General features: G+C 50.8%; 1 protein-coding gene across 1 annotated transcript in view; it reads right to left on the bottom strand.

Moving 5' to 3' along the window:
* The window catches only part of PICALM (phosphatidylinositol binding clathrin assembly protein), a 124,368-nt gene extending 121,447 nt beyond the window's left edge, over positions 1-2,921 (bottom strand). Inside the window, exon 1 of the mRNA XM_065422919.1 lies at positions 2,704-2,921. Within this exon, the coding sequence (XP_065278991.1) occupies positions 2,704-2,833 (130 nt within the window). The 5' untranslated portion in view covers positions 2,834-2,921. The remainder of the gene's footprint in view (positions 1-2,703) is intronic.
* Between the last annotated feature and the right edge of the window lie 9,498 nt (positions 2,922-12,419).

Here is a 12,419-nt window from a genome sequence, read left to right as displayed (position 1 = left end):
GGACAACCTTGCAAAATCCAACTCCCCTAGTTGACCTGAGCTAGTCTTTTTTTGACTGAAGTAAAAATCTCAATTTTCATTATAATCAACATGGTAAAGCTTGGCTAGCAGATTTGTGCCTAGATTAGTAAACGTATTATAGTTCTGCAAGTCAGGTATGTGGAGTAGAGTTCCTCACAGGCCAGATATTAATTCTTGAGCCTCTCAAACCTTATGGTTACAGGGAATAGGGTAGGTACGGGGTAATTCAAAGAGTGATTGTAGGGACAAGATAAGAGGTACAAGAAATTCAGGTGGGAGCTAAGCCATCAATTTCTGCAGAATGTAAGTATTCATTTTAAAAGACATGTTCTGACTCCCCCCCCCCCTTTACAGTTGCAAAGAAAATATTCCAAATGTTATTTTCCCCCATGTCAGTAAACATTCAGCTCCAGTGCAGCTGCTGCCTCTCCTACCTTGTCAAACACCAGCAAAGTAAAACTGAGAACTATAGTCTGTTTCATTGCTTAGTCAAGTGGGCAGAGGTGAAATTGACCAAAAAACCCCAAGTTAACTTGACTCTGCTGCAAGGAACAGCTATGCCAGGTAGAGACAGGAACTGGAAATATTCATAGGCCAAGGGAGGAGTAGAGCAGCAGAAACCCCAGTGACTTGGACCCATGAAAAGGCTTCAATGTTGAGGGACCAGGAAAGAAAGAATAAAAACTTTCATCCTTCTGGCAACCAGAGGTAGGCTTTTGTTGGGAAATTCAAAACATAAAGCACCTTCTAGCCAACGATTTGTATGAAAGATGATGCCCCTGTACACAGTACAATTCTCACATAAAACCCAATAACCTCTCCTTTAACAGTAGCTGTTTATGGTGAGAGAGTTGCTCCTGGGGACTCTGGTGAAGCTCACCACCCTCTCATTTGTATTGGCCTCTGAAAAGTAGCTGAATTCACCTGTTGAATATGAGGGAGTTTCAGTTACTCAGAGTACACATGCTTCTCATGCCCTCTCTCTGATGTTGTGCATTGATCAGTGGGCCCAGCAGAAGCCCAAGGGGGATCCCCTAGTTACTTGCAATTCAGTGGTCCCATGATTCCCTACGTATAGAAGCTAAGGGGCTAGACAAGTATTTGAGCAGTTTGGTTACTTGCAATCCAGATGTTTTACCATACCCCAGGGATGGGTGGAAAATGTTCAAGATGTCCCTATCAGGCTCCCAGAGGAATCTCTCCTGCCTCACCCCATCCCCAGACTCTCAGTCCCCTCAGCCCCCAGAGGGGACCTTTCCCGCCCTCCCCCATGGTACTCAGTCCCCACGGTCCCTGGAGGGAACCTCTCCTGCCCCCCCACAGTACTCTCAGTCCCCTTGGCCCACAGGGGGAGGGGTTGGGGGGGAGAGAGAAAGAGACACGACTCTCCTACCCTCCAGGGGAACCTCTCCAGCCCCCCACCCCACCCGGGTACTCACAGACCCCACAGCTCCCGGGGGGAACCTCTCCTGCTCCCCCCATACTCACAGTCCCTACAGCCTCCAGGGGGAACATCTCCTGCCCCCCACGTACTCAAAGAACCCCCACGTACTCACAGACCCCACGGCTCCTGGGGGGGAACCTCTCCCATCACCACCACCAGTATTCTCAGACCCCACGGCTCCCAGGAGGGAACCTCTCCCCCCCTCACCGCCGGTACTCACAGACCCCATAGCTCCTAGGGGGGGAACTGCTCCAGTCCCCCACTTCCCCAGTACTCACAGACCCCACGGCTCCCATGGGAACCTCTGACAATTGCCCCCATTACTCTGAGACCCCAAGTCCCCAGGGGGAACCTATCCGGTGCCCTCTATCCCCCCCAGCTCCACCCCCCCCCCCATACTCACGGACCCCACGGCTCCCGGAGGAACTTCTGCCACACATACCCCGTACTCACAGACCCCACGGCTCCCGGAGGGGAACCTCTCCCCCCGATACTCACAGACCCCACGGCTCCCGGAGGGGAACCTCTCCCCCCCCAATACTCACAGACCCCACGGCTCCCGGGGGGGGAAACCTCTCTTCCCCCCCCCAATACTCAGACCCCACGGCTCCCGGGGGGGGGGAACCTCTCTTCCCCCCCCAATACTCACAGACCCCACGGCTCCCGGGGGGGAAACCTCTCTTCCCCCCCCAATACTCACAGACCCCACGGCTCCCGGGGGGGGAAACCTCTCTTCCCCCCCCCAATACTCACAGACCCCACGGCTCCCGGGGGGGGAAACCTCTCTTCCCCCCCCAATACTCACAGACCCCACGGCTCCCGGGGGGGGAAACCTCTCTTCCCCCCCCAATACTCACAGACCCCACGGCTCCCGGGGGGGGAAACCTCTCTTCCCCCCCCAATACTCACAGACCCCACGGCTCCCGGGGGGGGAAACCTCTCTTCCCCCCCAATACTCACAGACCCCACGGCTCCCGGGGGGGAAACCTCTCTTCCCCCCCGATACTCACAGACCCCACGGCTCCCGGAGGGGAACCTCTCCCCCCCCCCCGATACTCACAGACCCCACGGCTCCCGGGGGGGAACCTCTGCCACACACAGCCCGGTACTCACAGACCCCACGGCTCCCGGGGGGGAACCTCTGCCACACACAGCCCGGTACTCACAGACCCCACGGCTCCCCGCACAGACCCCAGGGCTCCCCGGGAAACCTCTGCCACACACACCCCAGTACTCACAGTCCAGGTGCTTCTTCTTGGGGCCCATGACCTCGTGGGTCGTGGCTTTGCAGACGATCTTGGAGACAGCCGAGCCGGTCACGCTGTGCTGCGCCGCCGTGATGCGGTCGGTGAGGCTCTGGCCGGACATGGTGCTGCGGCGCCGGGCTGGGACGGGACGGGACAGGACAGGGGGACGGACCCGCTCAGACACGTCGCTCTGCCCCGCCGCGGGCAGCTGCGCTGCGCTCCGCCCCCGGGGACGGCCCTGTCACCCGGGCAGCGACCCCTCCTCCTGCCCCCCGCCCCCGCCCTTCGCTCCTTCCGCTCGGCCGGGGTCGGGGGACACACGCTCACTGGGCGCCGCAGGAAAATGGCGGCCGCACAGCGCCACCTCGGATCATTCCGGGCCGCCCGAATCACGTGACTAATCCCCCCTCACGGCCCGGCCCGGCCCCGCCCCGCACGGGTCACGTAGCTCACTCTGCTCCTCCTCCGCCCCCCCTCCGCCCACATCACGTGACACTCCTCCCTCCTGGCGCGACAAGGGGAAAGCTGGCACAGAAGGTCACGTGGTGCTGTGCCGCCTTGCCTGTGTCTTCTTAGCGCCAGCTCGGGCGGGTCCCAGGCGGTGCCCCGGTGCCAGCCCTCGTAGTGCCAAGGGCTGATGATGTTGTCCAGGACTCCTGGGTTCAATCACCAGTGCTGCCCCGATTGGCTGGGACCTTGGACAGGTCTCTTAGTGTTGCGATGCCGCAGTTTGCAGAAGTGGGGTGTCAGCGCGGTCCCATGTCTGCCAGCGTGCCCGTGGCCGCGGTGGGAGGTAGGGTCAGCCCTTGCTGCGCTGGTGGGGACTTGCCAGGGGCCTGTCTGAATTCATCCCGCTGGCTCCGTCTGCAGCGCTCAGCACTTCTGATCACAAAATGCCCCTCCCGCCTCCAAGAAGCTACAGGAGGGAACGTAAGTGCCAAACCCACAGGCCTGCAAATGTTGTTCTTCCACTCCCAGAACTGCTTCCTGAAGCGTTCTTCCAGGTTGGGTCAGTGCTGCACCTCATCCACAGGAAGCCGTTAGGCTGGGGCGTTGATAGGTAAAGTAAACACCGAATGAAAGGGAAGCAGCGTGTAGATGATGCTCTCAGCTCAATTTCTCTTTTACAGGATGTGTAAAAGTCCTCTTGATGCCAAATGGAGATCTGCACCAGGATGAAAGATAGCTGGCAAATGCTGAACCCAAGCAAGACTAAAGCTGTGCAGGTAGGTAGAAGGAAACACTTTAAAAGAACTTGCCTCCTCTGCCGTGCCCCCAACAACTTCAAGAGAAACTCTACGACCTCATCCCCCACAAACCACCCCACGGACATTCTACATACTTCCCAAGGTACACAAACAAGGGAACCCAGGCAGACCCAATGTATTTGGCCACAGCACTCTTATTGAAGACTGCCAGGACTTGTAGACACCATCCTCAAACTAGTCACCATACAAAGCACCAGTTTCTTCCAGGACACAACTGACTACCTCCAGAAACTCCACAACATTAACAGTCTCCCTCAGAACACCATCCTTGCCACCATGGATGTCACCTCCCTATGCACCATCCCTTACAATGACAGAACAAGTGCCTGCCTTAAATAGCTAAAAGACAATGGACAATATTCAGATATCCATCCCAAACACATCGCCAAACTCATCCATTTAATCCTCACCCATAAGAATTTTATGTTCAACAACAAACACTTTGTCCAATCCCTGGGAACAGCTGGGTGTAATAGGATAGCTCCCCAATATTCCAGCCTCTTCATAGGACACCTTGAAGAAGAATTTCTGGACAAGTGTACCATGAAACCAATGATATAAATGTGCTACATCAATAATATTTTCATTCTCTGGACAGATGACCTAAAGTCCCTCAGATTTCCACCACAACTTCAACAACCACAACCCATCCATCAAACTCTCCCTAGAACACTCTCCCACACTAGCATCAACTTCCTGGACATCATGATCAGCTTCAACAATGGAATCCTACTGACATCAAAACCAAGAAACCCATGGAGTTCCATGCTCATCTTCACAGATTTAGTAACTACCCAGACACACCAACTGTGCAACTTGCCATCATTCAATGCACTCTTTGTTGTGTAGTTTTGGCATTGCATAGTGGGGCAGAAACAGCTCACACAGGGGTGACTGGGAGCAAGGGGTCAACTTCTTGTAATGCAATGTTCTCCACCCCATAATATCTCTATCTATAATTTTTGTGCCTCTTTTCAATTTCCCATAAACCCACACCGGACTTGTTGGTGTCTGCAATCTGTGATAGAAACATGGAGCCTGCACAGCTCTGCACTATTGTCATGAACATTGTAAGTACAGGACACATGATCCTCTGGTATTGGCAGAGCCGCAGGGAACATGACAATTTCCTGTTGGTCAATTTGCTGTGGGATGTAGTGAGAACCAATTCAAGGTTGTTGTTGCTGTTCATGGAGCAGGATGGAGTGCTGCTTCTGGCTGAGATACAAGCACTGCCTGGTGAAATTGTATTGTAATGCAGGTTTGGATGTGCAAGGCCACATTCCTGGATCTGTCTGCCGCGCTTGCCCCAGCCATCCAACGCAGGTATACCAAACTGAGAGCCGCACTGACAGCGGACAAGCAAGTGGCAATCACACTGGAAACTTGCAATGCCGGATTGCTACAGCTCAGTGGGAAGTCATTCTGGAGTGGGACAATCCACTGTGAGGACCGCTGTCATGCAAGTGTGCAGGGCTCTTAATCGTCTCCTGCTATGCAGGACTATGACTTTCTGCAATGTGCAGGACAAAGTGGATGACTTTGCAGCTATGGGGTTCTCAAACTGCAGTGGGGCAATAGAAAGCATGCACATCCCTATTTTGGCCCTAGAGCATATCAACAGAAAAGGGTACTTTTTCATGATTGTGCAAGAGCTGGTGGACCACCACCACTGATATCAGTGTGGGCTGGTCAGGGAAGATGCATGATGCCCTCATTTTTAAGAACACAGGACTCTTCAGAAAGCTACAAGCAAGGAACTTCTTTCCCAACCAACGGATCATCACTGGCAATATTGAAATACCAATAATGATCCTGGGGGGGATCCAGCCTACTCCTTACTCCCCTGGCTCATGAAGCCATATGCCGGCCACCTTGGCAGCAGCAAGGAAAGATTCAACTACAGGCTCAGATGCAGAATGACAGTTGAATATGCTTTTTGGTTGACTGAAAGGTTGCTGGCATTGTTTACTCACCAGATGGGGTCTCAGTGCAAAAAATATCCCAAGGAGAAAACTTGCTGAAGGGTTGGAGGTGGGACGGCTGTGTGCTGAGTTTGAACAGCCAGACACAAGGGCTATCAGATTAGCTCAGTGAGGAGTGATATGGCTTAGGGAAGCTTTGAAAGAGCACTATAATAGCAAGCCACAATAATGTGCACGGTGCTCAGCCTGGTGCTGCAGTTTGAGGATCTGTTAGGAATCTTGTGGTGCTTTCTGCATATCTATACATGTATCACTGGCAGTGCTCCTATTACTGCTGGGGTGCTTCCTGTACATTTTATGATGACTACACTGTTTGGCATTGATCTTATGGGTTGTGAGTGTACAAGACCACTAATTTCTTGTAGGCAGCAGGCATTATACACCATGTGTTGTCATCTAATAAAGGTGAACAACTTTTTAAAACAAAAGCGATCTATTCATTTACAAGAACAGCTAAAAAAATCTGAAGAACTTGAAGTAAAATATAAGAACTTCAATAAGTAAATAAGAGGAAGGAACACTGATGTCCAGTGTAGCTGTGAGAGCCATGGTTGATGTATGTGAAGCTGTGGTTGTCTCTGCTTTCCCCTGGTATGGAGTGGTAGGCATGCGGGTACTGAGGCCTACGTTCCCGCTAAGCTGCGTGGCCGTGCAGCAGGCTATTAAGGGCCGTGCAAGCGCGCAGAGGGGAGAGGCGCTTTGGCCCCGGCCCCACCAGAGCTGCTGCGGCAAGGGAGAGGTGCCTCTCCCCTAGCCCCACCGGAGCTGCCGCAGCCAGGGAGAGGCGCCTCTCCCCCGGCCCTACCAGAGCTGCCATGGCTGGGGAGAGGTGCTTCTCCCTCTCTCCCAGTCCTGGCACAACCAGAGCTGCTATGGCTGAGGAGAACTGCCTTGGCCACAGCCACGGCCCTCTGGAGCTGTTGCGGTGGGGAGAGGTGCTTTCCCTCAGCCCCGGGCTTCTGCAGCAAGAGAGGGTGGGGGGAGTCTTTTCTCCACACCGCAGCCCCGGGGCAGCCTGCACCCCAAACCCCTCAGCCCCACCCCAGAGCCCATATCCCCAGCCAGAGCCCTCACCCCCCCACCACACCACAACCCTCTGCTGTAGCCCTGAGCTCCCTTCCACACCCCAGACCCACCCCAGAGCCCGCACTGCCAGCCAGAGCCCTCAACCCCCTGCATCCCAACCATCTGCCCCAGCCCTGAGTCCCCTCCCACACTCTGAACCCCTCAGCCCCACCCCTGCCACATATCATCTCCATATTGGTGCACATAACAAAATTCAGTCCGCACATGGATGTAAAAAATTAGAGGGAACACTACCTGAGGCTATGTGGAATGGGGGGTGGAGCGAGGTAGGGTAGTGCTACGCTGCAGTTTTCCACAGACTGCAATTGGAGTCGAATGCTGGATTGTTGAATCTGGAGGTCCACAAGAGTCTTCAGTATTTGAGTTTGGTGACTGAGAAGCCCCATTATGTCCTGGTGCATCTCCCTCTCCTTTTCCTGCCCTTTCTCCTGTCTGTTCTTTCCTTCACCATAGAGTCTCAGTATTCACCCTCCAGGCCCTCTGTTCAAGGCCTGATGCAATACTGGCTTGCAGGATCTTGCAGAACATGGCGTCCTACATCTTTTTTTCCCTCCTCCTCCTTTTCTGAGTCAGTTGTTCTGGTGGCGTGGAGGGGGTACCCCTCCAGGCTGCAATGGCCACAGCTACAGATAAAACACACAGAGGCACCATTGTCAGTATAGTAGGAATGGAAAGCAAAACTTAAGATTCAGAACTCTCCCCTTCCCTCGCGCCCCTACAGTGTTAAACAAGACATGCTTCTGGACACTTCTGCTTTGGACTGCTTGTGCCCAGTGCCAATTTTAGCTCTAGCCGGGGTGAGTATGACACCGTTTTCTACAGGTGCTGGTGGTTTTCGCTGATATTTCACTCCTGAGGGTAACAAAGGCAGAGACTGCACAGCTGCTGCTGGCATCCCGACGTCGCACGGGCCCATATGCCGCTAGCTTGTTTACTGCAATGAAGCCTGCCGAGGTTATCGCCGACTGGCATGGGAAAGTGTCCTACGGTGGAGGAAGAAATACGGCTGCAGTGTATCTCCATGGAAGTTTCATTGAGATCTTTCAGGAGGCTGCAGTGTACATCCCAGTGTACATAAACAAACTGTTCTGCATGCCCCTTCCCCTCCTCCCCGCATATCTCACTCTACAGGGGAATGCAAGGCAGATAGCAAACTCTGCAACATCTGTGTAAATACAGTGAAATGGGAGGGACTGGGGACCAAGTGAAAATTATATACCGGGACACCAAATTTCTCTTGCCTGGCCTGGGGATAACAGTCATGCGGGGTGGAGCATGGCCCCCTCTATGTGTTGTAGGGTGCCTAACTGGACTGGGCCCCCCACAATGCATTATATGGCACCCAGTACATTCATGGGACGGTATCTTCTCTATGTTGTAAGGCATCCACCAGGCTAATAGAACCAGGGACCCCAAATTGTGTTATAGGGTGCCCATCACACAGCTGGCACCACATCGTCCTCTCTGCCTCCCATGATACCGAACACATTGACAGTACTGTGCAAATTGTGAAGAAAGATTCACTTTTCTTCATTTTTATAGTATTCATATTTAACTTAACTGTAGCCAGCACCACACCAAAACCCAGGGGTTTTGCCTGAGATTCGTGGGGGAGTTCAAACGTACTTGGAACTGCCTCCACGATCTTAGGACTTCTGGAGTGCAGCCCTGAAAGTGATACAGGTTCCATCCAAACATGCAGTAATGAAAACAGTTCTTGAGATCCACCATTATTGGGATTAAGTTACAGTGGTAAATATACTATTCCCCCCAATTTTTAATAAAAAAAATGCATAGGAAGTCGGCCTTGTTTGTTTTTGTTGTTGTTTGTTTAAATTACAGAGAAAAAAATGCCAGAAGGAGGAGGTTATGGGTGCAAAGCTCAGCCCTTCAACCTCCCAGCGTAGCCAGGTATGGGCTCTACATGTGCCTGTGATAACATTATAATAAATCTATGGCCTCTTTTGTCACTTATGCTGCACCTCATGGTGTCTCAGAACTTTATGGTGAAAGCAGGGCTAGGACTCAGTTCCCGTTTCTCTAGTAGCACAAACCCTTATCTCTTGCTAATGGAAACTTTTTGTTAACACTACTCACCGCCTCGGGCCAATGGCACTCAGGCTATGGCTGCACTACAGAGCTTACAGCGGCACAGCTGCACCGATGCAGCTGCCCCACAGTAGCGCTGCGAGTGCAGCCGTTCTAAGCTGACAGGAGAGCTCTCCTCCCATCGACTTAATTACTCCAGCCCCAGCGAGCAGGGGTAGCTACGTCGATGGGAGAAGCTCTCCTGCCGACAGAACGCTGTCCACACCAGCGCTTTGGTTGGTGTAACTTACGTTGCTCAGGGGGGTGGCTTATTCACACCCTGAGATACATAACTGACACCAACTTAATCTGTCGTGTGTACATAGCCTTAATTGAACAGTTCCAATTGTGCCAGTAAAGGGACATAAGCACTACTCAATTTCTTACAGTATAATAATTTTAAAGACATTTTCAAAGCGTTTTGAAAAGAAAGATTTATTTTCTGTGCATTTCTATGAGGCATTTAGAATAATATTCAACATTGACTACAGAAAGCACTAGCTATAATTTGCATTGCTATAACACCTTCCATCCAAAAATCTTACACATTAATTAAATTAAGCCTTATGATGCCCCTGTGAGGTAGGTAAATGTTATTACCCTACTGTACTGATACAAAACTGGTAATTTACAAAAGGTGAAGGTCAAGTGGCACTTGTTAGTGGCACAGTTGAGAAGAGAGTAGATCAGGAGCACTGCTCTAACCACTGGTGTATGCTGCTTCTGGCATTGCCAAATGGATTACAGATGTAACTTTTACAGGTGGGGAGTCAGATTTAGGGCTGCTGGTATGGCACAAAATAGCAACAACACACTACAGAATCAGATTCATTTTCTCTCATTGTTAGCTCTCTCCACTACCCACTTTATGGCTGCTTACACCCACATCATGCCTGCCACTCAGGCCCATAAACAGGACATCAACTCTTCCCACTCTTCCTTCCCTTACACCAGTCCATGGCCACATCCTGTTTATCCTCCTCTTCTCAGGGCTTCTGTAGATACTCACATCAGCCCCCTTGAATCTGTACAAAATGCTCCTGCCAAAATTCTCTCTCACCCTTGTTCTGACCACATCCTCCAGCTGGCGCCTCATTGCCCTGTGCATCGAGTTCAAACTCCCTGCCCTTGCATTCAAGGAATTACATCACTCAGCCCCAACCTATATCTGACCCCATCTCCTTTCAGTCCCTTCCATTCAGGGTCCCACTGCCCTTCTTGGGGCTGTGTGGATTTAGACCAGATACAGCCCTAGATCAACTTTTCCCAGCTGGCCTCTTTTTATTTAGGCTTAGATCCCTAAAAGTATGTAGGCTTCTAATTTAGGAACCTAAATACCTTTGGAAATGCAGGCCCTAGACCATGAGCTAGGAGATCAGTCCTTCCCTGTTATGAGGGAAGAGGCAGACTATATACTGCCCTCTTTTACGGTGCTTATCCTGGTTGCTGGGGAAGAGGGGAGCCTTGCCCCACCCTACAAGGCTCCTGGTCCCAAGCCCTTAAACAGCCAATAGTCTATGTTTTCTCCAAGCACTAGCTATTCCCTGTGACCACTTCCTCTTTCCTAACACCTGCCTCTGCTTTCCCCTCAGTCTTCATCTGCTCCATGGGTTTAGAAACCTTAAAGGGTCATGCCGTCAAACAGGGGTTGACTGACCCCCTAGTCTCTACTACCCTTAAAGGGTACACCTGTTACACCCATCCAGTTGCTAAAAGAAAAAGTCCACATAACCCTACCCAACCCCAGTGATAAGTGCCCTGGTTAACACCCTCCAGGTAGCTACAAATTCCTCAAGACCATCTCCAAAGGCAAAGCAACTCACCCATTCCCAACTAAAGAAACTGTCTCCAACCCTTCCCCTGCTCCTCTAGTAGTGCCCATTCTCAGCTGCCAAATGCTACCAATGCTCTTTCCCCCATCATACCAGGCTGGCCATGTTCTTGGGACTTGGCAGGAGATCGAACTTGATAAGGATCCTTCTCCTAGCACTTCACAGAGGGCCACACTTAACTAATTTCACTCCCATACCAGCTCACAAGGACTAAGGCATCAGAGAGAGCCCAGGAGGGACTGCATTCCTTTCAAGCTCATTTAACTCAGAAATAGCCCCTATCATTTTCTTCAATCACCTTTGACCCAAGAACAAGGGTAACAAATTTTAGCCCCAAAGGAATACTTTTAAAGGAAGTTATAATCAACTGGAAGTAGAGGGTTAGAATAGAACAGCCACTTCAACCTATTGCCTGGCTATAATTAGTAGTTACACACATACACAGAGTGCAGAATTTAATACCATTTAGGCTCACGCTCTCATATTCTATCAGTGTCTGGCAAAGCTTTACAGCTACAAGAATTTTGATGTAGAGATAAAAAATGTTGATGCTTACATTGCTAACTACACCAGGGGAATAACTACATTTGGGCCCAGTCCTGTAAGCACGTGAATGAATAGTCCCACTGACTTCAATGGGACTTCCCACTTAACAGGAAAGCTACATGTGATCGTTTTTTTCAGGATTGGGCCTATAATCAGTACAACAAGGGTGTATCCTGCTTCACTTACTCATATCACTAGTTCCATGTATGCCAATGAGCCAAATTCAGACCTGGTGTAAGCAGGTGCCACTCCTTTGACTTCATCTTACACCAGGTCTGAATATAGCTAATAGGATGACTCCTGTGAATAAGGCTCTCAGGGACTAGCCGTGTATTTCTACATGTCAGTAATTTGTGTGTGCAAACTTAGTGCTCATCTAGTAACCCAGAGGCTAATTAGATTGTGTATAAGGTTTCATGAAACTTAAAATTAATAGATTTTTCATAGATTCATAGACTCTAGGACTGGAAGGGACCTCGAGATGTCATCAAGTCCAGTCCCCTGCCCTCATGGCAGGACCAAATACTGTCTAGACCATCCCTGATAGACATGTATCTAACCTACTCTTAAATATCTCCAGAGATGGAGATTCCACAACCTCCCTAGGCAGTTTATTCCAATGTTTAACCACTCTGACAGTTAGGAACTTTTTCCTAATGTCCCACCTAAACCTCCCTTGCTGCAGTTTAAGCCCATTGCTTCTTGTTCTATCCTTAGAGGCTAAGATGAACAAGTTTTCTCCCACCTCCTTATGACACCCTTTTAGATACCTGAAAACTGCTATCATGTCCCCTCTCAGTCTTCTCTTTTCCAAACTAAACAAGCTCACAACACACCTGTTAATGCATCCCAGAATCACGTTTGCTTTTTTTGCAACAGCATCACACTGTTGACTCATATTT

The sequence above is a fragment of the Emys orbicularis genome, chromosome 1 (genome assembly GCF_028017835.1).
Source record: "Emys orbicularis isolate rEmyOrb1 chromosome 1, rEmyOrb1.hap1, whole genome shotgun sequence".
NCBI classification, from domain to species: domain Eukaryota; kingdom Metazoa; phylum Chordata; order Testudines; family Emydidae; genus Emys; species Emys orbicularis.
This window is presented reverse-complemented; position numbering and strand designations above follow the sequence as displayed.